The sequence below is a fragment of the Athene noctua genome, chromosome Z (genome assembly GCF_965140245.1).
Source record: "Athene noctua chromosome Z, bAthNoc1.hap1.1, whole genome shotgun sequence".
NCBI classification, from domain to species: domain Eukaryota; kingdom Metazoa; phylum Chordata; class Aves; order Strigiformes; family Strigidae; genus Athene; species Athene noctua.
Genome location: NC_134077.1, coordinates 65,461,964 through 65,487,976, shown reverse-complemented (window position 1 = coordinate 65,487,976; position 26,013 = coordinate 65,461,964). Strand labels below are relative to the sequence as shown.

At 40.1% G+C, this 26,013-nt stretch overlaps 1 protein-coding gene across 2 annotated transcripts in view; it reads right to left on the bottom strand.

The window, feature by feature from the left end:
* Nucleotides 1–26,013, bottom strand: part of FREM1 (FRAS1 related extracellular matrix 1) — a 67,976-nt gene continuing 41,963 nt past the window's right edge. The window contains exons 24-36 of one of the 2 annotated variants that reach the window (XM_074932499.1): nucleotides 25,475–25,889; nucleotides 24,181–24,382; nucleotides 23,580–23,724; nucleotides 21,191–21,320; nucleotides 19,600–19,672; nucleotides 16,538–16,687; nucleotides 15,214–15,452; nucleotides 14,444–14,491; nucleotides 13,994–14,176; nucleotides 13,619–13,744; nucleotides 12,821–12,936; nucleotides 5,097–5,182; nucleotides 1–3,722 (exon numbers count right to left, since the gene is read on the bottom strand). In XM_074932499.1, the coding sequence (XP_074788600.1) occupies nucleotides 3,523–3,722; nucleotides 5,097–5,182; nucleotides 12,821–12,936; nucleotides 13,619–13,744; nucleotides 13,994–14,176; nucleotides 14,444–14,491; nucleotides 15,214–15,452; nucleotides 16,538–16,687; nucleotides 19,600–19,672; nucleotides 21,191–21,320; nucleotides 23,580–23,724; nucleotides 24,181–24,382; nucleotides 25,475–25,889 (2,113 nt within the window). In that variant the 3' untranslated portion in view covers nucleotides 1–3,522. Of the gene's footprint in view, nucleotides 3,723–5,096; nucleotides 5,183–12,820; nucleotides 12,937–13,618; nucleotides 13,745–13,993; nucleotides 14,177–14,443; nucleotides 14,492–15,213; nucleotides 15,453–16,537; nucleotides 16,688–19,599; nucleotides 19,673–21,190; nucleotides 21,321–23,579; nucleotides 23,725–24,180; nucleotides 24,383–25,474; nucleotides 25,943–26,013 lie in introns of both variants that reach the window. The other variant, XM_074932500.1, reaches the window with a different exon arrangement.

Below are 26,013 nucleotides of genomic sequence, written 5' to 3'. Positions count from 1 at the left end.
CACTATATTTTTTATGACTAGAAGAAAAGCTTTGTGAGATTATGAAACTGAAGAAATAATGTATTCAGCAAAATATGTTTCAGTTTTGTATTAACATACATCGCAAAGTTAAACATAACAATATAGTTCTGAATACAAGAATTACAATAGCACCAGTCTTGTGACGTAAATAATGTAGAATCACAGTATTCACCGATTTGTGTATATAATTCTCCCAAAGCTACTTTTGTAATTTTAGAATGAGTGAATAAAGACTAGAATGCATTCAGTAAGCTTCAGAATATACAAAAGAGATCTGGAAAACTTTTCTGGTTTATCAGATTAAAAACTAGATCTCTGTGAAGTTAATACAACACAAATGTTTTGCAATATTTTGGTTTAGAGGAAGTGCTCCTGTGGCCAGTTGCCTATCTGTTTTTCTCATAACCACTGTCTTTGAGTCAGCTTCTTCTCTGTTGGATTTGTTTGAAATTGGTCAACAGATTTAAAAGATCCTTGACAGGGGGAGAAGGTGGTTAAAAGTGACAGGCACACAAAGAGTTCACATTGCCCATTCCTTTATCAAAGTCTAGGCTAACCGCTGGGTTCTCTTCACTTAGCTGTTGTGTCTTGGTTCTGTTGCTCTTAAAAGGTATATGGATAGTTCTGGAGAAATAAATGCTTTGTTTATACAGAACAGGTGTATCCATAGGTGGACACCAGAATTTACATGCTCCTTGTTCTTACTTTCAGCCTCTTGAAATTCACCTGCTGATGCTGATCATCTGAATAGTGATTTTCTTCTGAGTTTATTCAGTCTAGTTCAAAATTACTGGGCTGGAAAAATTCCCAGTAACTTCCCAGGATTTTAGGCCCTTCCTTTACTAAACCTCTTAAAGACAACAACTTCCTATAGCAACAGAAAAAAATGATTTATCTGTGCTTTCTGCTATTTATGTCATATTCTTTGAACTCCAGTATTCTTATAAAAGCTGTAAAAATCTGGTAAGAAATACTTCATTTTTAAGGACAGAAAAATGAAAATTTATGAATAAATATTCAGTTCCTTGTATTGAAAAACAATTCAGCAGCCTTTAAGGGTAGAAATATCCTTGCACTGCAATATAAGGATTTTAGCTTCATTAGTGTATTGTGTTAGATCTAATGAAACCAATAAACATACTGTTTGCACTACTAGCAGTCTATTGTATACTGACATCTTCATACTCTTCAATCATTTTCAAGTATTTCAAATGAAATACAGAAAAGGGAAATTCTCCCCTCTTCTCACAAAAGTAAACCACTGAGATCCAGTGACTGTCTCAGATTAGGCATGCGTTATTTATTAGTTACTGATCAAGTAACAAGCACCTTGGTCAAAATTCCCTCTCTGTTGATGTCTTTCATTTATTAAATAATTAGGAGAGGTGTTTAATAATCTTAAGAGACTTTATCAATATAGCACCAATAAACTCAGAGATTTTTATAAAAAGAAGGCCCTAAAGAAATAAAAGTTTATGTCTAACCAAGCTCTCTTAGTCTGTTTTCCCTGGAATTCCAGAATACAACAGCAAGAGATCCCAAGAGTGCTTATTTAGATCCTAATTTTTTTTGCAGTGAAAACTATCAGAAATAAAAACAGGTCTAGATGGGTACTCAAGGTTACTTGGTTTGGGGAATTATTGAAACAATTATCCTATCTATGTTGATCCATAAAACTCCTTAAGCAAAAGTGTTAGTGTCTAGCAAAAGTGTCTAGAAGCTTGTCATAAAGATTACTGTGACAAAAGCAAACAAATCCTGAAAGTATCTGTTGATACCAAATATAGGGGTGAGCAGGTTCTGTCCACAGTATTTTTCCTCTAATTTTGCTATGCAGTTGCAACAGTCCTTTCAGAAGGGTTCTCTCCTGTATACAAAGACTGTCCAGCTACTCCCATGGATATTCATTTAATGTGTCACAGGCAAGGAGGAAGGATTAATAACCCACACATGCCAAAGACAAAGAGAAGGCATAAATAATCTCTGAAACAGTGTCCCTCAGCTGAGAGAGGAGAGGTGATTATGCTGCATCTGTCCCTCGCAGAATTGAGAAACTGCTGTGAGGAACCTCAGAAGGAAGTTTTGCATCTCTGGTGCAAACAGGAGATGCAGTTGATCCAGAGGCTGGCTGAAGAGACAAGCTGATAGGGGGTAAGGGGAGCATCAACTGCCGGCAGCAGGCAGGCAGATGAGAGGGATGAGAGTTTGTAAGGTACAGGACAAATTCACCCTACTCAGTGCCATACCAGCTGTCACACACTCACCATGGGCCTTGAGAGTAGCTTTAATTTTCTGTAAGCTTATGACTTTTTTTTTTTAAGGCTGGCACTAAGAAGGTCCTAAAGCAAGATTTTTGACAGGTCAAATATAAATTTACTATAATGTTATGAAATAGCACACTGCAAATGCATATATTTAAAATAAGTTATGCGCAGCTGTTTTTTCCTGTTAAATGCTGATTTTTTAAGCCTTTCCCAGAACTAAATCTGGATTTTTAATTATTATTTTTTAAAACCTCAGATCCCTAATAAAGACTTAGATTAATACTTTCCAAAAGCCATAGCTGCTTTAGTACGAAATATGTCTCATGATTACATTGGTTTATACACACATATAAATCCTATTGATGTTCATGTATCACTGAATATCCCAAAATAATATTCTAGGATTAAGATTCAGTATTTTTTTTTTTTTGTGTAAATCATTCTTTGATATAGCATTAGATTTACAGAGGTCCCATTATTTAATTACACTAAACATTACGGCACCGTCCTGCAACTCCAAAAAACACTGAAAGCTTTTGGTTAGGGATGTGAAACAATATGCAGCTCTGTAGGAGCAGATCCATTAAGATCTAAAGCTGGCCTTGGGAAGTAGCAAAAGAAATACAAGCCTTTGCTCCTGTTGGTACACTCTCACTAAATCCTGCCATCAGTATTTTTGTAAGGCATTGTGTTAGGGCATTCACCGAAGAAGCTTCGGTCTCCTGACATAATACTTCTCCTCTCATTGCCCAAGAGGACCTGTTTTTAGCCAGCAGAGTGTGCCCTCATTTCCACCCCAAGTAGACTTCCTCTTTTTGTGACTGCAGGGTAAAACTGCAGGTTTTATTGCAAATGAATTAAAGTAACAGCCAATTCACAACCCCTCCTTTAGAGTGAAGCAAATGTTCTACTTCCTATTTTTAAAAAAAAAAAAATATTTTTACACAGAAATGTGATTAAAGCCTTCAAGCCTAGCTCTCTGGTGTGAAAATGTATACAAGTAAGTGACAGATCAAAGTCTTTGGAGAGAGTTCAAAACATTAACCTGAACTTAATATTTGCAACTGACCTCTGTTCTTTGGTTAGACTCTAATGCATCTGCACCTCTGGCAGCATATAAAATAAACCTTCCTGATAATTAGGACAGTTTTCTTACTGAATGCCCTCACACATCTGCAGATATATAAAACTGAAACAACATGAACGTCCCTGTGCTTTCACAGGGATTCTCCATTCTTTACAGCTTTCTTGAACATATATAGCTGTTCCGTTTGACCTTTCTACAGTCAGTGGCTTGCCATTTTCCTCGCTTTTGCACCAATACACAGTTTCTTCCTCTCTTTGGAAACTGGTAGGAGCCTTCTCTCCAGTTTATGTAGGTTACAGGTTCTCCTCCATTCCACTCCCAATGTCCAGGATTAACTTGGTCATTCAAGCCTGTGTGAAATTGGTAAGACCAAATCAGTGATGTTTATTATCTCTGCAGTCTGATGCCAACAGAAGCATGTTGTTCTAACCCTTTGTTAAAGAATGCATACAATGTTGTGCTGAGAGAAAAAAGCCATCTGGAATAATACAAGTAAAATACAATTTAATATTTCATAAGGCCATGTGAATCACAATTAATGCCTTCTGAATAAGGGAAAATATACTTATCTGCATTATTGCCTATCTAAAATGTTTTCTCTCTTTCCATCTATTGCATGTCTATCACCTCTCAGGTTTCTCTTTTGATACCTAAGATGTCAAGCAGAATGTTGTATTCAAGTCTGGGCAGCCTCAGATGCCTTCAGATTCCTTCTGAAAATAAAACCCTGCAGATCTTTGTAGACCTTGTTGAAATTAACAGTTGTAAAATTACCTTGTGTAATTAATACAACCTAAACCACATCTTTCCACTTAGCCTCTGAGTTACAAAGACCAACATGGGTTGACATATTTTCAGACATGACTTGTCTTCCTAGCTAGAAGAGACCAAGATCAGAAAATTGACACAATGGTCTTCTAGTCTTTGTTCTTGTCAGAGGAATTTACTTCTCTCAGATTAACAGAATCATGATACCATTAAACATGATCCCAAACTAACTATAGGGTTTTAAAGTTAATTTAGTATAGCTTGTAAATCCATCTCAGAAAATTACTGAGATGAAAATTGTAGTTCACAATTGGAAAAAATAACCTAAAATGTAGACAGTATCAAGAAGAGATAAAAGAAAGCTGTAGCACTAGTCCATAAGATAAGGCTGTCATTCACAGAAAGGGAGGTACAGAGAAGGCCCATCTGAGTTCTTTACATTTCTCATTAAATGAAAGGTGCATAATAAGAAATAGACAGCTAAATCTAAAATGATGTGATGAAATCTTCTTTAGCTGGTCATCTGATTAATTCACAATATTTCTGATACAAGATGACACCATTAAATTAGTAACATAAACAATTATTTAAAGTTAAAAAAATATAAATTAGAAATAAATAAAGTAACAGTCAAAAGAAAGGTGAGATAAACAAAAGAGTAGAAGCTCCATGAGCATTTATTTTACCAGGTAGTATTAAAATAGTAAAGGTTTCAAGGTAAAAACAATCCAGCAGTAGGCAACATGACAAACTCTTCTTTTTAATAAAAATTTATAAAATTAGCCAGGTAAATTATGGCTTTGAGTTTATGCCTTGCTCTGAAATAATAAAAGCAGCATAAAGTTGAGGAGGAAGTAACATTTGAAAACTAGGCTGGAACTGCTGTGGCAGTTGCTGCTTTCCAGTGTGCACAGGAACCATAACCCTCAGAGGAAACAGACAGCTGATATACTTGCCTATCCAAAAAGGCTTCCTCCCACTGAAGTCCCATAGCCACTGCATGTGTTGTTCATTAGCCACGCTTGCTAGACTCCCCAGGTATCTAGGCTCAAGGAGAGGGGACAGAGTAATTAGCATTCCACAGAGTGACAGACAGCTCCCATTGACTTATCAACAAGGGACACTGATTCTAGTATAAAGCGTATAAATACTGTTTCACAGGAAAACCACTACTCACTGTATTGAAAGAATAATTACATGAAGATAAGGTCTTAAAATTCTGGATTACCTGGAAAGAAACCAAAGACCTAGTCTGATTTTTCTAACAGAAAAAATAAATCAACTGAACAACTGAAAGAAATGTATACAGGAAATAAACCATTGTCACAATCACTGATACATTCTTTTCTTTAAAAATAATAATCTACCCACACTGAAGTCCAAGCCACTGAAAGATACAGATTCACCTATTTGGTAGTAGAGCAGACTATCTCTTTCTACAATCATGTTCTGGCAAAACTAAAGCTTCAAATCACATAGTTAAAATCTTGACCATGTTTCAAAACAGAGTGTGTATAATTTAGGGGTCTAGCTTAGAGTGGTAGTGTGGTTTGTAGAGTTAAGTTGGGTTGTCTGCAATGACTACGCATTTAGTTCAGATCGGAGAGCAGTTGTGGTGTGTATTAACCAGACTGTTTCAGAAAGAAGCCAATGCATAAGCTCTCCGCTGTGTTTGTACTTAAAGTATGCCAACCCCAAAGGAGAACTGGCAAACGCTAGCCACTGTGTGGCCTTGCCACTGTGAAGTCTTCCAATCAACACCAAGCATGTAAGCACCAGCAGGCTTCTCTTAAGCCATTTAGAGATTAGGCTAAATCCTGAGGCATTAGGAGACAAACGGTATCCTTCACATTTGCCAGGAAGTGTCAGCCATCAGGGGCTACACTTTCTTATTTATCAGTCTTTTTGCCTGCCTTGATATCATGTCACCTTTTTTTACCTGTCACACCTGCTGTTGCCTTCCCTCTGATGCTGAGCCTCTGTCATGTCTGTTGCCCCATATTTTTGACTGCCACTCAGTCTAACAGTGATACCAACCCTTTCAGCCTCCCTGAACATCCTGGGTGGTGCTTGATAGGGCCGAAGCAAACAACACTGCTCATCAGAACATGTATTATGAGACAGCAGCAGAATAAGTGGCATTTTGAGGATTTTTCTAATTTCATGACTGTTGCCAGATAACAGAGACAGAAGATCAGTATTTCTCCAAAGGAAATAAAGACTGTTTTCCTTAAGAGCTGGGATGACAACCAGACCTTAAGTGTGGCATGGCACACTTGAATCCACTATGGAGATCATGAACAGATCTTGAGGTGTGAGCCCACAACAAAGCCTGCTGCCCAGTTAGATACCCACACCTGGAGCTCCATTCCTGTTTACTTCTAACTGTACTGATCATCTGGATGCCATGTAACGCCACACAAGATAGAGAAGCAGGCAAATTTTACATCAGGAGTTCAAAGTAGTAACCTAGTAACCCACAGTATTCTGCAGAGTCCTCACTGCACAAAACCTGGACCATCCCTTAATTTGGGAACACAGGGGCATGGTATGCAACAAATTGACTGTAATGCTGATGAGATGCTCCTGCTGCAAACGTCTCCTCCATTATGCCTGCAATCAACCAAAGCCCTCTTCTCCACTTTGCACATGTGTTTGCCAAGGTCTGCAACAGCTGAGTGTTAGCCATCACAGTCTGTGTAATCATGGCTGCCCTAGACCAAGCACTGCACAGTAACATAGGTCCCATCAAGGGCCCCCTAAATTCAGAGGCCACCAGAGAACAAAGTGGAAAGGATCTTGTTGACATCTGTGTACGCTCTCCTCAGGTAGAGGTGTGGCAGGATGGCCTCAGAAACATTGATCATGACTTTAAAAATGAGAGCCTGTCCCAGCACAAAGTGTCTAGCAACTGTCTGGCAGAGGTCAAGATTGTGCAGCCACTTGTGGTACAGGCTCCCAGAACTTCGCCCAGTGAAGCTCCTAGTGGAGGCTTTGGTTGTTCTTCTCATTACAGTCAAGTTTTATGTGTGGTGTCAGTGCCTGTATGTCCCACAAGTGACATGCTTCTATAATTCTAGGCCCATCTACCAGGCACTGAATCTCTAGTGAACCAGGACCAAAGCTGTTAGACTGCCAAAAGCTCAGAAAGTTTTGTGCTCCATCTTCTTCCTCGGACAAAAAGTCCAGGCAAGCAGGCTCAGTTAATTCAGGGTGTCCTCCCAGGGTAACTGATTCAGCAACAAGATACCATTCCCCCTCACACTGACTGCTTGGCCACTGACCAAACTTGGGACTAAGAAGAGATCGATTTGGGCAGCAGGCTATGTGGTTATAACTAGTTGAGCAGGAACAAAAATAGGGCATTTTTGTCTGACTTCTGCTTAAGAGCAATCAAAGCCATTGAACTAGTCAGTTACTTTAAGCAAGCATAGCTTACTCCTGTTGCTTCAATTGCTTTAGAAAATGTGAAAACAAGAAGCATCAGTAACTGCTATATCATTTATGACATATAGGAGTGGTCTGAGCAATAAGTTTCTGACTTTTCCTTCAATTCAAGTATCAGGGAGAGATTGTAGCACTGTGAAAGGAAAGCACTGCAATAATTATAATGTTATCTAATATTTTCTCAGTAGGAGTGCTTTCTAAATACAGCCCGAGAAACACACATGACTGAAGAGAGAACAGCCATTCTGATTGTTACACTTAGTCAGGGGTTTTGAAGTATTGTAGGGAAATGAGAACAGTCCTGAAGGAACATACCACTACGATGCTATTACTAGCTGTACCTCTAGTCAGAGTGCCAGACACAGGAAATTACAAGATAATGTTACTTATGGATTTACATAAAAATAACACTTCCTAATTTAAACTACTCTAGAGAAGCATCATAATTCTTTATTGACAGAAAATCAAAAAGTAAAATCCCACACACATCACTGACTTCTGTGCCGAATAAGTCCACTTGAAATTATTCCTCTCTGCTTTAAAATTTTTGCTATCAAGTCAGGAGCATCCATCATTTTAAAGCAGTTGCCCAAATCAAGGAAATGTTTTGGGTAGCCATTGACCTTGAAGTATCATATGCAAAACACTTAGCACAAAGTCTTAGCTGATTTTGGAGCTTTATACCGTTCTGATAAATTTAACTTAAGCAAAAGTTGGCTTGCTATGTTCGCTTGGCTAGCTATGAAGGTCTCCACATCACAGGAGAACATTTAATTTGAAATGCTGTAGTAAATCCATGTCCTATACTGGTGGTGAAGGCGGGGGAGTAACTGAGGGGCCTTGCTTTTCTCAGGCTGTTGTTTGATCACCTAGGGAGTAATCCTGGTGCCTTGAAATAGGTGTCTAGTGTTGCTTACAACACCTTGTGGTATTCAAAACATTCAGGTGAGTCTGGCAGACATGATGCAGAGTTTACAGCAGCCCTGCTGTTGAGTCAGACAAGATACACTGGGCCTTTAAAATTACTCTAGGAACCTGAATCCCTGTGCTGGAGTCATCAGCAATAATATAAGTTAAAACAGTCACAGAACTAGCACAGCATTAGGAGAGGAGGGCAGCAGGGTCCATCCTGCTTTGCACTAGGCAACACTGAGCCATCATGAATGATCTAACCTATTATTTGAGATGTGGTTCTGCCTGTAATTCCCAAGGACTGAGGCCACATGCTGCTAATATACAAACACCAAACAAAATAACAGCCCCTGCCTTACAAAGCTGGCAGTAAAGGATCTAAGATCTGACCACATTTAAGCTCTCATTAAATGTTCATCTTCAAGAAGATGAAGGTGTAATCTGACTAACAAAGCAAAAGATGCAACTGTGGGTTCTGTTTATCTGGTGGAGAGTCCCTTCTGTGGCAGAGGTGGAACCTCACATTCCAGAGGTGGAATCACATTCCAGAGGTGGAATCTCACATGCAAGTGAGCCTGGCTGCACTGACCCTTAGGGAGGACATGTTCCTATGGGATAACAAACTGTAACATAAATCATCAAAATTGCTGCTAAATCAGGCTGCTGTGGTATCATTCAGCCATAAATCCCCCAGATGCTTCTTTTCATGTTGCCAAGAGCCTCTTCATGCATACAAAACAGAACTGGAGAAATGAGTGCTTAAAACACCTTTCTTTCCAATGTATTGGAGAAGAGTTAGAAATGGTGAAAGATTTTCACATCAATTAGCTGAGATTTTTTCCACCCACACTATCACCATGGCGTACAGAAACTTGTGATAAGACAAGCACATTTTTGTCTCTGCTTCTATCCCTGCACATGAAAACTGAAAAAAAGGATGGTATGCCACCTGCAACAAATGGATGCCATGTACGTCAAAGCTCATTAGAAACCCAAACAGGTTTGCATAAACCCATATACATATAGTTATGTCCAGGCAACAATTGTTTCAGCAGTAAATTGATAGCATTGTTTTGATGGAATAGAATCATAGAATACCAAGTTGGAAGGGGTCTCAAAGACCATCTGGTCCAACTTTCTTGGTAAAAGCATGGTCTAGGCAAGATGGCCCCCAGCACCCTGCCCAGCTGAAGCTTAGAAGTGTCCGATGTTGGGGAATCCACCACTTTCCTGGGGAGATTATTCAGGGGCTGATTGTTCTCATTGTGAAAAATTTTCATCTTCTGTCCAATTGGAATCACCCCAGGGTTAACTTGTACTCATTACCCCTCATCTTCTCCATGTGACTTCTTGTAAAAGGGGAGTCTCCATCTTCTCTGTAGCCACCCTTTAAATACAGGAACATGTTGATAAGGTCTCCCCTAAGCCTTCTTTTCTCAAGGCTGAACAAATCCAGTTCTCTCAGCCTTTCCTCATATGGCAGGCTTCCCAGTCCCCTGCCCACCTTTGTGGCCCTTCTCTGGACCCTCTCCAGCCTACCCACTTCTTTTTTGCATAGCTTGGTCTCAAGTCCATCATCTCAGATTAACAGTGTTTTCTGTTGGAGGTTAGGAGATTGATTAGCTGGAGACTGTTACTGAAACAGCTCTAACAATGCTTATGCTTTATTCCTGTTTTGTATAATAGAAAAAGTCTAGCAAGAAAATTGAAGTTTAAAATAAAGCTGGTTTTGTAGCAACAAAAAGTATTCTTATTTTTCAGTGAAATTGGCTGATTTAGTGATCATGCTGATTTTGTCTGCTTGTTGGAAGTGTCAGCTATTTAAATGTCAACAGTAGAAATATTAATAACAGAAATACCACAATTGGTGGTGGTGGTGTTTTCCAGGAGGGAGCTGGGCAAAAGCACAAAATAAAGTTTATGAAGTTATCTTCTTGTACCACTTTTAAGTGTGTGCCTGGGGTTGTACTTTTGTAAATCAGTTCCAGATGGAGGCCAGGAGTACTGCATTTACCAGGATAAAACTTCCTTAGTCTGTGGTAGTCTAACATTAATTGAATCATCACTGCTCTAGGTTTCATTTGCTTGTGGATTCAGTGATATGCTTTGACTTTTTGTGTAGCTGTTTAACACTGTTGTTAATTTACTGTTATTCATCTTAACATCTGCATTGCACACTATAGCCTTCAGCAAGAAGTTACCACCTACAAATAATATGGGTCACCAGGAACACACTCTTCAAGAAAATAGGGAACACCTCCAGAAGATTGGTATACATTCCTAAATGGAATTGAATGTGGAAGCCTTCAGAAAAAAAAAAAAGGGAAAAAAAAAAAAAAAGAATATTCACAGTTGACAGCTTTGTTTGGATAAGTATCAAAATAAAAGCAGGTTATATAAACCATTTCAGGAGTTGAAATTTTAAGTAAACCAATTAACAATGTGAAATTTGTGGTGAGCTCACAGGAGCAGGTAACATTTACATTTTAGGTAAAGAATAACTTCCATCAGCTGGGAGGTATTAGAACCAAGACTGTCCTTTTGCATGTTACCAAGACAACATAATGTGGCATAACTGAGTGGAATGAATCAAGGTTTGTTATGCATGCTTGTCCACATTTCGTGTTTCCTGCATGTCCTTCAACTACTTATGGAATATATTCTATTTCTATCATCTCCAACACTTCCCTGTTTCAATTTTCATTTCATGGAGTAATGGAGAGGTCTGTTAAAGCCCCTCCTATTGTTCAGCTTGGTCTTCAACCTGGTGCTCACAATTCAACACAAGGTACAGAACATGCGTGATACCAGGGCAAGCTCCATGTTACCATTATTTCTTTCAGTCCTAATCTATCACTGTCATGGTTTGAGCTCAGCTGGCAGCTGAACACCACACAGTCACTCACTCACCCCTTTCCCCCCAGTGCTGTGAAGGAAAAAAGCAAAGGCCCGGAAAACTGACATTAAGGATGGGGAGGGATGATCTCATCCTTTAAGGCACAGACTTGTTAGGGGAAGAAAAAACCCCCATAAATTTAATACAGACACTAACAACAGCAACACTCAACAGACAGAATGTGAGAGGCATTACCACATCTTGAAAACACTTCCCCACACCCCTCCCTTCTTCCTGGGCTCAGCTTTGCTCCCGGTATCTCTACCTCCTCTTCCGCAGAGGTGCAGGGGGCAGGGAATGGGGGGTGCAGTCAGTCCTGCCTCTTCTTCCACCTCAGGGAGGTGGGGGGAACTTCTCGCATTCCTGCCCTGTTCCAGCACGGTCCCCCTCTCACAGGAGACACAAACCAACTCTGACATGAGTCACTCCCATGGGCATGTGGGTCACCACTGCATGTTGCAATCCTCCGAGTGCTGAACTATTATACAACACTGGGGACTTCTTCCCACAGAGTCCTGGTCTCCTTCAGGCGCAGTCATGTGGGTTGGCGTGGGGCCCCCTACATGCTGCAAATCAGCATCTGCTCCACCAGTGACCTCCATGGGGGGGGGGGGGGGAGGGCTGGGTGGCCCTACTGCCCTATGTCTCACCATGGGATAGAGGGGAATCTCTGCTCTGGCACACACACCCTCCTCTTCCTCCTCCTTTCTTCCACTGACCTCAATGTTTGCACAGATATTGTCCTTGCAACTTCTCCTCAAAACTCCAACAGCTCCTCACAGGATCCCCTTCCTAAATACGTTATTGCAGAGGCACAGCCACCATCGCTAACTGGCCCAGACTTGGTGCAAAGGTGGGTCCCACTTGGAGCCAGGGGAGCTTTGAGAAGCTTCTCACAGGGGGCCACCACTATTATTATTATTATTATTATTACGTATTAGCTTTTATTTATCCTTAGAAGTCAGAAATTTACTGTTAAATTGCATGTTAAAGTTTTCAAGTAGTTACAGAATCTGAAGAGCTGCATCTTCAGAAGAATATGGTGGGGCACACAGGAGCTGGCAACATTGTGCTGTTGCTATGTCAAGTGAAGGTAGAGCCAAGGAAGTGGTGGGTCAGAGAGGATGAAAGACAGTTGTTGCTCCGTTTCTCTTCTCCCAAACTAATTCTCCCATTAGCAAAGCATCCTCAGCGCATATGGACCACTTCAGGAATTCATGTGAATAAGGTAGCATTATCACATTATGAGTCTAATAATATTTCTATCCTCCACTAAGTCTGAATCCCAGGGCTTGTTCTATTTTTTTAGAGAGCTGAGCATAACCAAAGTGGGGCTTATCCAAATAAACTCAGCCTCAAAAGCAGCATTCAGCTCAGGACAACAGCAGTGCTCAGCAAACACATCCACTTGGAGAAGTCTCTTACTGTTCTCTGCAAGCCCGAGCAGCAGTGTTCCAGGTGACCTTGTGATTCACCACCAGGAAGTAGCAGCTGCCCTCATGATGACTCCATCCGGAGGGACACTTCTTCGTGCTTACCTCCTAAAATAAAAGAGGAAAAGGCAAAACAGACTCCTGCTCAGTGATCTAGGTCTGTGCATTAATAATCAGACTGAAGGCTGGAGATGTTCCTTATGGCCTCCTCAGAATTAAATTGAACATGAACTTTGGTGTTGATCAATAAAGCTACACATTGCTTAAAAGATGTAAAGAAATAAATGCCTGCCAAAGAAGCCTACAATTTACAATGAGCAGCTTTAAAGGTGACACAAGTTTTCAGTTCCAAAAACCCTCCTAAGAGACCACATTAGTTTGGACACCATTTTCTGTCTCCTGCAGTCTGTGTAGGGAATGCAGTGCCACAAAATTCAGCATGACATCTTACATGGGGGGATGTGTGTCTACAGAATACCTACATCAGCTAATTTTATTATCTCATACTCATTCTCTCACAGACTTCATGCACTGACTTTCCCATGCCCACATCCCCACAGCACCAAGACATTAGTGCTCACATGGTTTGTCCAGGAAAGGCAGACCCAGCAATCAAGCCCTAATCATGTCTCTGGGAATCTTTTTTTCTGGTGACAGCAAACCTGACTCTGGACAACTCATTTATTCCCTGTACAAGTCAATAGTTTTTACAAGAAGGTCCTTTCCTTGAGAGTCTCACTCATCATAGACTCCATGCTCTGATTTAGATGCATGTTCATGACATTTTTACCTTGCCTTGGGAATTCCAGGATTTCCATATTATCCCATCACACTGAAATAACTTTTGAGAGCTTTCTTCATAATGCAAGAACCCCTTTAAATCTGGTGTACAGGCCTTTGGAAAAGAGTAAAAGTCCTGGAAAGAGAAATGTCGTTTGAAGATTTGGAGGAAAATAATTACACAACACAAATAGATCTTATGTTAAAACTTTATGCCACGAAAACTCTTCGAAGATTGAGTTGTTAATTTATCTGTGTATTGGTTAAACTCAGCTTTGGTGTGGGAAGGGTTGGGCTGCAGATTTCAGAGGTATTAAATCATTTTGGAAAACAACATGTCTGAAAACAGATGGTGAAAATGCCTATGAAACAAAAGGTTTCATACCTGATGTCTTGAGCTTGGTTCAGATGCCAGTTCTGCCTTATCAGCTTGTGGGATTTCTGTCTTCCTAGAGGAGACAACATTTGTCTGTGGTTGTGCTTGATTAATTACCGACACTTGAGCCTTCTTGTTTGCTTTAGCTGATGAGGTGTCATCCTCTATTTTGAGTGATACCATCCTGTGATACTTCATTTTACATTACCACACACACAAATAGAACAGCAGAGTGAAAAGAGAGGGTTAGCACATACAAGCACCTCTTAAATAAATTAAAAAATAAAAAAAATTATAATACAAATTGTTGCAAATCAAGGGAAAGTGACATCAAAGAAAAAGAAAGGTACATAGAAAAATAAAGTATTGGTCATAATGAATTATTAAGAGTGATAAAGCCTGGAAACAGAATTGAGAAAAATCATAGAAATGTCCGAGCAATACTCATAATACTCTTACTTTGAAAACCACATCAGTTCCATTTCTAAATACAGATGAAGGATGAACCTGAAAAAGGTAGATTAGCAGAATGAGGTGGGCATATTCATGCGTTATAGAAACAAAGAGACTTTATGCAAAATTTACTACAAGATCTAGGTTACAAATCATGTAGAACATATCTTGGTTTTAGTTCTTTCTCTTTCAGAATGGAAAGAGATCACCTCTGAAAACGGCCATTAAATATTACACATTACAAGTGTTTTTATAAAAAGATTCCATTAACTTTTAAGATCAAAGTAGCAGAATGTTACTAAACCACCTAGCTAAACCAATATAGCTTAAGCAGGAAAATCAATGGTCAAGTTTTAAGTAACTGTTCCCTGTTTAAGCTAAGAGTATTTTCAGCTTTAAAACTTCAGAACCGGATGCTCAGCCTCCATACATTTTCCTGGCTCCAATGACTTCTTTCTTCTAACTGACCCATAATTTAGACAAGATTAGAAGCTGCATAATTGCCGAAGTTGCTTGATGCCTGTTTCTTCCCCCAACTCTGTTTTTCGTCGTCTCTTGCATACATGGATCTTCAAAATCAGGAAATTTTTATTTATCTTTTTTTCCTTGCAGTATTTTTAAATAGCTCTCAGGTCTGACTCAGAGCAAACTCAGGTACTTTACGGTTATTCATATGGTCAGGTAGGATCACTGCAAAAACTTGACAGCTAAATGAATAAATCACATCACAATAAATTCACAAATCAGTCCATCACTGCACTGCAAATGTGTCTTACTATTCTGCCATTTCCAGTTACTCTCAGCCTGGTCCTTGACTGATTCACCAAGCTGTGTTCCTGCTGCGTGTCCCCTCCATGCTCTCTCATCCCTTTGGAAGGGGGTGGTGGGATCCCTTCCAAGGGAGCATTGCCAGGCCTGGAAGGTGTTGAGGAGCCCGAGGAAACTGGAAACAGCGTGCCTCTCCCCCAGAAGTCATGCTTGCGTTGGCCAGAAGAATAGGAATAGCTGCACTGACCTGAAAGCATAAAAAATGGCAGATGGTCAGTTCTAACTGCATGAGCAGATAACTGGTCACGTTGACATGGGCACATAAACAGCTTGTCATTAAAAGCTGGGTGATTCTTTCACTTGATGTGGTTGATTTGCTGTTTGTTCAGCCATCCTCATTTGTGGGCTTTGCTATGACTATGACTGCAGCTACTACCTGTATATGTACGTTTTTATGTATAATGCATCTGTCTACCCACAGATCAGAATTTCAAACAAGCATCTGCTGAAAATGCCTGTTTTCATGAATAGATTGGGGTTTTAGTCATGGATAGACAGGTATCTTTAATTAATGTTGGTGATATTTCCATCCTGCCCAGAAAATTTTCTCTTCAGAAACAAAAGATGCTATTGTTCCTACAAACTAGTTGTGTCAGTTAACTCCTGATTTACATTACGAATGTTAAAGTGAAAATAGATACAGAATTTTTGTAAAATGAAGACTAATTCATTGCAACACAGGCATTTAAAATACTTTTTCACTAAGCACCAGAAAACACTTCAGCTTTCAGAGAACAAAACTGCTTTGCTAATTGTTTCTATTTTTCTACCGTTGCTTCTTTTTTGGTGTGATTTTAGGCATAGCACAACTGATCACTGAAAAATACAATAATGATGCAGACATAAAAGTCTAAACTTTGTAAAGATCACTGGTGTCTGCTGTTATGTTGTGGGCTGTGTTTGTTAAGCATTAGAAAATGTATTGCTAAAAGCTGGATTTAGTTATTGTGTTTCATTTTTGAGAGGAAAATAAATTAGAATTTTTTTTTTAATAAATGAGAATTGAACTCATGTTGTTACAAAAAGTGGTTTTTTTCCTTGCACCCTTCTCATTATGTACTTGTTGCTTTCTCCATGCTGTGTTTCCTAAGAGGATGTGTATGATTGTGTGAGAGAAGAAAGAGTCTGCAATTGTCAAGCCTGTTTTCTCTAAAAAGAAATAACGCAATTTGATATGAAGGTGAGTGTTGGGAACAACTTGTGGTTGAAAATAAGTAGCTACTCAGCCAAGATTGTCCCACCTTCTTAATGATGAAGATCAAAAGAATATACCTCCTTTTGAGTCCAAAATTTTCACCACAGATTTTGTCTGGGTGCCAAGAACAGCATTCACAGGGGAGTTCAGAACTACTTCAAAGACTTCATCATCTTCCTCCAATCCATCATAGGTAATTGCTATATTCCACATCTTGGTTGACATTCCTAACAGAAACAAACATTTCAATCTATCAGGGTGTCAAAGAAATACATTAATTAACATGTCTGCAGCTAGAATGGAGTAGCTGCTGTATGCTATTGTGCTCCTACCAACTACTGTTCTCCCAAATAAGTTCAAATTTTTTCCTGGGCAATAACGTTTTAGTTCAAGTGCACACACTGTAGCAAAAAGCTACTGTAGATGTGCAATAAGACACTATAATACATAGATTTAGGACTTCCATTGCAATTTTCAAAAGAAAATGTATCACGTGCTTTTATTCTTAAAAGCTTAATTTTAGAGATAGAACAATTATTTAAAATACCTACAAATGGATCAAAGACTATGTTAGATTGAAGTAGTTTTTAGGCAGATTTTATATTTGGTTACAAAATTTTTACTTGGTTGCTTGCCTTTACTAGGTAATTTCAGTCTTGCACTATAGGAATGAGGAGATATTTCCAAGATAAAGGACTAGGCTGGTTTTTACCCAAAAGGCTACAAAATTTATTCAGGAAGAATCAGAGGCATCAGGACAGAAACAGATCTCAACATACACATTGCTGTCAATAAAACATCTTGGGAACTGTTTCTGCATCATAAAGTCAGTGCTAACATCCAAACTGAGTGTCAAAGATACATGTGCAACACTGTAAAAAAAAAATCTCTACATCTTTATGACACTGCATAACCTCTATTTCCTTGCTTATTTTCAGTATGAATCCTCTAGCTAAAGAGAAGTTGTCAGTACAATCAGACCCATAAACTTGGACAGGATCATCTTCTGCTCCTTTCCATTACGATTTATTCATTGCAGCCTAATATACCAATCAGTCCAAGAAAATCAGCACAGTTGGGGTTTGTTTTTAAAACAAAATTCCCAGCCTTACTAAATAATTATTAATACTAATAAGCCTACTAATAAATATGACTAATCAATAACAAACATCTTGAATTTAAAACTAAGAAACCAGTGCCTTGAATGTAGTAATTTGAAAGGCACTTCCCTAAGGTTAAGCCTAAGCAAAGGACTTTTGAAGAGAGCCACCCAAAAAAGGACTGTGTGAGTGAGCTCAGCTGTCTTAACTGAGAAGCTGGCCAGAAAAGGAGAACAATGTGCATCTCTCCTCTCCATGTTCACAGTTGATTTTCATGTGGCTTACCACAAATACAGAAAGACAATAACAGTAACTCCATGGAGAATCTGCATGGATCAGCAGAAAAAGAAAATTCTAGTAAAGGACCTTGCACTAAAGATCTCTTTACAACAGTCTCTAGCCATTTCAATCTAGAGGCTTGACTCTAAGTTTGACTGTAGAGTACACTAGAGGAAAGTGAGCTGGAATCCTGTGTCAGCACAGTATGAAGGACTTTCTACACTCATCTCACAGATCTTCCATCTGCTAATTTAAAACAAAAAAACAAAAAAATCTAATGCTAGAGAAAGGGTCTCAGGAGAGTGGCGTGTTGGTTTCTGAGGTTTCATGGGTGTTCCAGAAACACTGGAAATTATGTCAGATTTCCACCTTTCTGACCATTTCGTTTGGTTTGGGTTGGGTTGGGTTTTTCTGCTGTCTGCTGGGTGTCCTCCCTTGTCCGCCTCTGAAAACTAACCAGCAGTTGCTCATTTTACACTTTTACATAAAATTTACCTTTCTCAAGATGGGCTGTAGTGGCTGATTGCCAACATAACCAGATCTGTGACTCTCCAGGCTACAAGTTTTTCTACGGGATAGCAAAGCAAAGCTGGGATATATATATATATGAATTAATCCATGGGATTCAGTGCTAAATAATCACTGTAACATGCAATGCCTTTTTTCCAAAATAAAAAGCTTAAGTCCTAAAGTAAAAATCCCCAGACTTTGGCTGGAATTGACTTATATTCCCCGTATCTGTTTTTCAAATGTAGGTAAACACTTAGACTCATTTTTTATGATCAGATACATGCTATTTATTTCAGCCTTTCACAGATAACATATTTTGTCTCCTCTGTAATCACTGTGACTTTCTGCCACTGAAATCTTACTGCTGGCAGTCTTGGGATAACCTCTACTGGCACTGAAGGCAACATCCTGGGAAGCCTGCGTGGACGCCATTTTATAAACACAAATAAATCCTGGACAATGCCGACAAGATGTGATCCAAAAAAACTCAGACTTGCATAGGCAAAGGAAGTGATTATGATAGCAGATGGGTTTTCATTCCCAGATAATCTATTTATATGGGGAAAACCAAATTTTTCAGTGAAGCTGAATTTCTGAATGGTAAACTGTGAAACTCTCGCCTGGGCTGTTTTTTCCCCAGACCAAGGGAGATAACCAACACATATTAATGATAATTTGTGCAGAACAGAGGAAGCTTTTTCAGTATCTTCACATTTGTATTCATTTTTACTATTGATTCTCCCTCAGCAAAAAAAAATAACACCTCCTTTTGATAATACAGTTACTATCATTTCTTGCAATTTACACAGCCTCAGCAAAGATCAGACTGCTGTTGTGAGTACAGTGCAAGCAGAGATGAAGTTTGACAGTTTTCAGGTTCCTTTGCACATTTCTGGTCTTGGATACCTTGCATAACATAAGTTGTTCTCAGTTTTGTCTAAATTTGACCAGCATCCTGGGCTTTACTTATTATGCATTAAATCTTTAAAGCATCTCACAGCTCAGCTCAGGGTGAGTAACTTTTCATATTTTAACTGATGTAAAGGGACCATACACCCTCACACCCTAAGTAGTAAGGATGCTAATTCACAAAGGAAGCCCACTGCACTTCCAGAAAATGAGCGCAAGTGTCTTTAATCCTATTCAGCTCCTGTAGCTACAGATATGTAGATGTGACTCTCCAAAATGAGAGTTTACGCTTTCAAAATCAGTTCATTAATTTTAAAATTATTCAGCACACTGGTTCATACCTGGATCAAACTGAACAAGCTTGGAGGTAGTCACTGTAAAGTCCTTCCCCATCATAGCAGATATTTCATTAACCTGAGAAGAAACCAACAGTAAATGCCATGCTGTGACCTATTTCACCAAATCACTGCATTCTGCTTTATGCTGAAGCCACTGTGTGCCTCTCCATGGAGTCTGACATAGCACTGAGGGATCTGGTGTAGTTGGGAACGGTCAGTATTAGGTTAATGGTTGGACTAGGTGATCTTCAAGGTCTTTTCCAACCTGGATGATTCTGTGATTCTGTCTCAAAAAGACATGCCAACCCAAACATGTGCTTAGGCTGGGAAAAAAAGATGAAGGCCTAAAGAATTAACCTTGTGGTGTGCAACTGTCATTCTGTCCTTGCTCATGGTTTAAAACTCATAATCAAAAAAATTTGCTCATCTTAAAATTTTCCCTCGTCCCCTCTCAGATTGCTACTTGACAGCATTAGATAAGACTGCTCTTCACCATGTCTGGGGTGCCAGCCATACCTGGATCCTGGACAGGCATGTCATGTCATCCCAGAAAAACAGCAGCAGCCTGGCCATATTTGCCTGTTTAGCCCTTTGAGAGGTCTTGGAAGAAGCATTTGCACACATTGCTGTCTGTCAACCTCGAAGACTTGTTGGGATAGGCATGAACCCCTACATACATCAATATGGGGACTCCAGCAACTCCCTGGACTTTCACAGGAGACTGGCAGAGGACACCAGCTTCCACACTGTGTTCTTGATGCTGGGATAAATTTCACTGGTCTTTTTAACCAAGTGACAACCACAGTCAAGTCACTGGAGTCCGTGAAGTATAGTGAAGAATGTCCCCCAAGGAATTCAGTAGCAAAATTCCCACTGAGTTCAGTGGGAGAAAAATCAAAACTATGTTCCCAATTAGGGCTATAGTCCTGAGAAACAGTGAGAAAAACTTTTAGTATTTTTCTAGCAAGGGGAGCTGGTAAAATCCTGGAATTTCTGTTTCACAAGGAAAGATAAGTTTTGTGAAGGCAAGTTGCACAAAATCTGTTTTACAAAATTTTAACCTGCAGCTTTCAGTTTAATTTTTTTGACATAAAATACTGCTACTGAAGGTATAGAGTGTTCCTTGGGCTTTTTCCTAGGCTGATGGCAGGTGGGTGAGAAATGGGTGAGGCTTCCATGACTGTGGAGTTGAAGTTCCCACAGCTCCTGGGGTCTTCCAGCCTGAGCAGGGAAATGAGAAGTGCCAAGGCCCCAGGTTGCCCAAAGCCTGGATTTTGAAGTGACAATTCCTGGAAACCCAGCTTCTGAGTGCAGTGCCAGAGGAAACTGCCTGCTCTGCCACAGAAGGTCACCAAAACTGAAATGCTGCTCCAAAACACTCTAGTTTTGGTTAATCAGCATTTCTACCGAAAACTCAGACAGTTTTGCCAGAAATTTTTCAACCACCAGCAAGGACAATATCCCGGTACATCTGATTTGAATTGCATAGCCTCTTTGCTGACTACTGAAATACCTTTAAATTCCAAGGAAGAAATTAATAGGCTCCACTGCTTATTAGTAAGTTTCCAGTTAGGAGCTTGGCTTTTAGCTTTACCTTCACAGCGATAAAGGCAGACTCCACAGAGTGTCCTACCCTGGTGATTTTCAGAGACACTACTCCCACACTCTCACACACTTCATATTCAGTCTCTTGCATTTCAATCCGAGACCACTGTAGCTCCAGCCTGTGGGAGAGGGGGAAAAGCCAGTGTGAGGCAAAGCCACCCACCCCGCTGTCCCCACCCCCTGCTGCTCCGAGGTTCAGCGAGGAGCCATTTCTCTCCTGACTGCTGATTTGGCCAATACACATACACCGTCTTTGTTTCCAAATCAACACATTTGTGTGATCCAGCTGATTAGAAAGAGGGAGAGGCAGTTAATAAACCTTCCAGTCAAGCCCTGGTCTACCTCAAACCAAGTCTGAATCTTCTTTCAGAACCAGAGGGGTTCTGCAGCAACTTTGAGAACAGCAGACTGTCCATAACACCAGACAGGCCAAGACAAGCTACCACTGTTTCTTCCCGGCTCCCCTTAATCCTGTAGTTTTATTTTACTCTTACTCCCCAGTATTTTCTCTACAATTTTCTTACCACCTTCTTTCATCTATCCTCTAACTCTCTTCTAGCACACGGGGCATGCTCCAGGACTTCAGCACCTCAGTGAGAGTGCCCTCACCACTCCCCTTACTTTAATACTCTGTGTGCTTCCCTCTTCAGTCTCAGAAGTGGCAGAGTTCAGGTGTTGCATACACTGAACTTTAGAATTGGTTATAGGGGGTGTGACCAAAGCTCAGACAATTGCATGCTGCACAGGTTAGCTGATAAAGATCTCACCTTTTTAAAAGCTGTCATAAAAATTAGTGAGAGTCAGAGAGGAATGAAAGAGGGCAGAAAGAAGGAGAATGAGCTGTGCTACTTACAAAACAATTTGAACTTCTCTAAAAGAAACTTCGAGATCTTTCAGAGTTGACTAGCTCTAACACCAGTGGAAGTTTCCTCCTGTCCTCCTATATTCTCCGATACTCATTTTGTGGGCAACCCGTTTAGAAGCTGATTTGCTTTATTTTTGCTAAAGAGGATGCATATGCCAGAGGTAGTCTAGCAGCATTCAGATAAAAACTGGGATTCAATTTTAATAATATCAACATGCAAATTAAATTTGTATCTTGAACCAGTGACCATTAGGTGATAAATTGATTATAAAAAAAAAAAAAATCTCAAAAGCTTTTAAATCCAATATTAAAAATATGTTTTTTTTCTTTAAAAGCCAAATTCCCCTTTGTTCTGAGGTCCAGTGCAGTTAACAGGTAAATTCTACTTCTCTGAAACTCCTATTTTCCATACAAAAAGTGCTTTCTGTTTGCTCTTTTTGTAAAGCTACCTCAGAAGCTGCTATTTATATAACTAGAAGCCACACTTTCCCATAAGGAGTGGCAGCATTTTAATGGTGTTTTAAATACTAGTGCACCTGTGAGCCGGATCTGCACAATGCGGAAGTGCTCGGGCTGGCTGTGTTCAGATGTGTTTGTGTATGGGCGTGTCTCTTGGCACAGCACGCAACTGCCAAAACACTGCCTCCGGCTCTGCTCAGTCCCCATCCTCTTCCTAGTGTGCTGGAAAGTGCTCTGCGGAGGAGCCTGGCCCTTGGAGACAGCTCACTGCTCCTCTGCCCTCACCATGAGTCCTGATTTACGAGTAGCCAGTTAAGCCCAGTGTTAGTTAATTTTCACAGTTACTTCTGATTAAATAAATAAATTGGTTGAACATTCAGCCCTATTTTCAGAAATAAAGCAAAACATTGCTCCTGATGTAGAGTTACTCCCATTTTTTGACTTTATCATCAAAGCACGGTTCGGGTGATACTCCAGTCTCTAATTTTTGCACATGAGGCTTTTTATATGTCACAAGGAAATTTTGATAGTATGCCTAATATAAATTCTAGCAGTGGATGACAAAGGAAGTGCTGTGTGCCCTCCACCTTCTTTCAGTGCTCTTTTGCAGAAGTATGTCTGTCATAGCTTTGGCTGCTTGAGAGCATCCTCTCCATCGTGATCTCAAGCTCGCAAAAAAAGCTTTGCCATCAGCACAGGGCAAGAGTGACCTCCAGCTGCAGGACCATGTATGTGAAGCAACAGTCCCATCCCTCAGCACCCAGTATCTCAGATCTCCAAATGCCCAACTGCATCTTAGAGTAAACTCCATCATGTTTTTCTGTGGGGACCTGAGGGCCCTTGAGAACTGTCCCCCAGTCCAACCTGGAGCTAGCCTTTCTATTTTGGCTCCGAGGGGAAGAAACTTTCTCTACTCTTCAACAAGAGAAATGGCAGTTTAAATCATAGCCATGTTCACGTCTGCGGGGCTTCAAGCCCGGCACACGTTCATTCGCCCCGAGGGGCAGCATGCACAGTGTACCACAGCACACACTGCCAAGGGGGTCGGAGCTACCTTTGGGGCACCGCGGAGTTTCCACTGGCATCTGTGACTTGAAACTCCAAGTTGTCTGAAGTCACTTCCTGCAATGGATTGATGACATAAAGTATGATTTTGCTGTTTAAATCCTTCTGGCTAAACCCTTCCTGAATAAATCCACCTGGGAAAGAAGAGAAATATTTAAGTGAACAACAATCCTGTTAATAAGAAACATGTAGCACATGTACACTTTTTTCAACTCTTTTTTTGTTGCACACTTAGAAAATTTGGACTTACAGAAACCTGGTTTTATAGCTAAACACCAACATCCTAGCTTGTTATAGCCCCAGCCAATTTCTTCACAAAAAACATGTTTAACAAATGGCCAAGTACAATTTTTTTTTCTTGACACAAACAAAAAATAGTTTCTCTATGGCAGCTATTCATCTCAAATTCTTTGAGGTTTCATAATGAGCATGAGAGTCAGGTTTTAGTGTAAAAGCTTTCTTACTACATTCAAACCTTGCCCAAAGTTTGCTAAGAAATTTTTATTTCCTCTATCAAGCTGACATAAACAGGGTAGTGTTTGAAATCTGGTCTAGTATGTCCCAAAATACAGAGATATAGAAGACATCACCTGTTGTTATATTTTCCAGGTAGCCATAATGAGGACCTCGTAAAATCTTAAAAATTATTTTGTCATCTTCTGTATTGGGGTCAGATGCCTTCAGGGACCTGGCAGTTATATAGATCCCATAATTGCCGTTCTTCAGCACTTCCACATCAGAAAAGCAATGGAGATGAATAATTTTTGGTGCCATTTTGTCCAAATGATCCACCTAAATCAAAATTAGACAAATGTATATTCATATTACAGCATACAGCATCAGGATATTCTCTGTCCTACTTTTCCTAAAAGCACTGTAGCCTGCTCAGGGTGGCAAGAGCCACTTTGTCTCACAGTCTGCTCTTCAGTTAATTACTACTTCCCATGAGAGATTTCCAGGCTCACACTGCCCTGTCATTTGCTGCCTGCAGCAGGATACAGCACACACTGGAGAGGGCAACAAAAGTTCTGTGTACCTCTGCCTGATGTCCCACTTCCCAGAGTCCTCCTTCTTGATGTAATATTCTTCATAGCAAATGAAAACTCCAGCAAAGGTTTCTCACCTCCATTTTACAATAACAAGCATGGAAGCCTAAGGATTATGATAATCACAGTCATAGACCTGGCCAATATGTCTCCTCAAATCTGTGCCACCTTTCAAAACTCCTGATGAATCTTCTAGCACTCCACAATGGTTGTTGCTGTTTCCGTATCTCCTGCTGAAATGACACTCCTCACCCGTCATATAACTTCAAATTTTGTCATCAGGGAAAGTTAGGAGCCTCTTTGTTAGTATTATTTTTTTGAAACATAGGAAATTTTGACACATAATGCAACCAGGCCTGCTTTGCATAATGAAACATGACAGGTGATAGATACATACAAGAAGTCATAGCAAAGGCATCTGAACCTATGATACAGGGTGAAGAACTTGAAAATGTGGGAAATGGAAAGTGAAGAGAAAGATTCTAGTAAAAGAAGGAAGAATGAGAGCAAACATCTTACAAAGACTCCTAACAAGGAAGACAGGAACTCCAGTTGTAGGAACAAAGTGGTTGTAATTCAAGATTCCTGTGACATGTCATCCTAGTAATATCCTGCAATAGTCATCCTAGTATCCCTCACATGCAAATCATTGGGTCAGCTGTCAAGTGTGAAAGCAGAGCAGGAGGAAGTTCATTCCTCCCCATAAATGGGCTCAACTTTAGGATTGAGATTTCTATGTAAAATATTTTAACAAATGTAAGTATTTAAGTAGATACTTGCTTATATTTATACAAGTAGGACAGAAGTAGGATTTAAGTAGGCCTGTGGTCACACTTGCCTGAATGATGAATGCCACTGGCTCAGTCTGCACCCTCCCATTCACGATGAAGCCTTGATTAGTCCTATCTGTTGCAACAAATGTAAATTTGTCAATCTGGGAATCCCCACCTCGGTGCTTGTATGCAACATCCCTGTTGTCCACATCTTGCTGGGTGAAATTGTACTGCAGTAGCACAGCCCCTCGATAATAAAGATGACCGTACTGGGGGAGCTGAGCCAAGAGGAAGGTAAGGTTTTCTTTGGCAGTGTCTGGGTCTGAAAGCTGTAGGACATCAGGAGAAAGGACTGCCATAGTGCCTTCCACTAATCTTAACCCCGTGTTCCTAGATAGTGTGGGCAAAGCTTGATCGACTGCCTCCAAGAAGATCATGAATGTCCCATGCTTAGTCCTCAGTCCATTGCTGATGATGAATCTGGCAAAGAGAGGCAAGGTAGTCTTCAGCATGTGTTCTTGATTCACCATGTACTGAAATGAAATAATAATGTACACCTTTACTACAGAACTTGCCTGTGTTGATACTGCAAAAGCACTAGAGC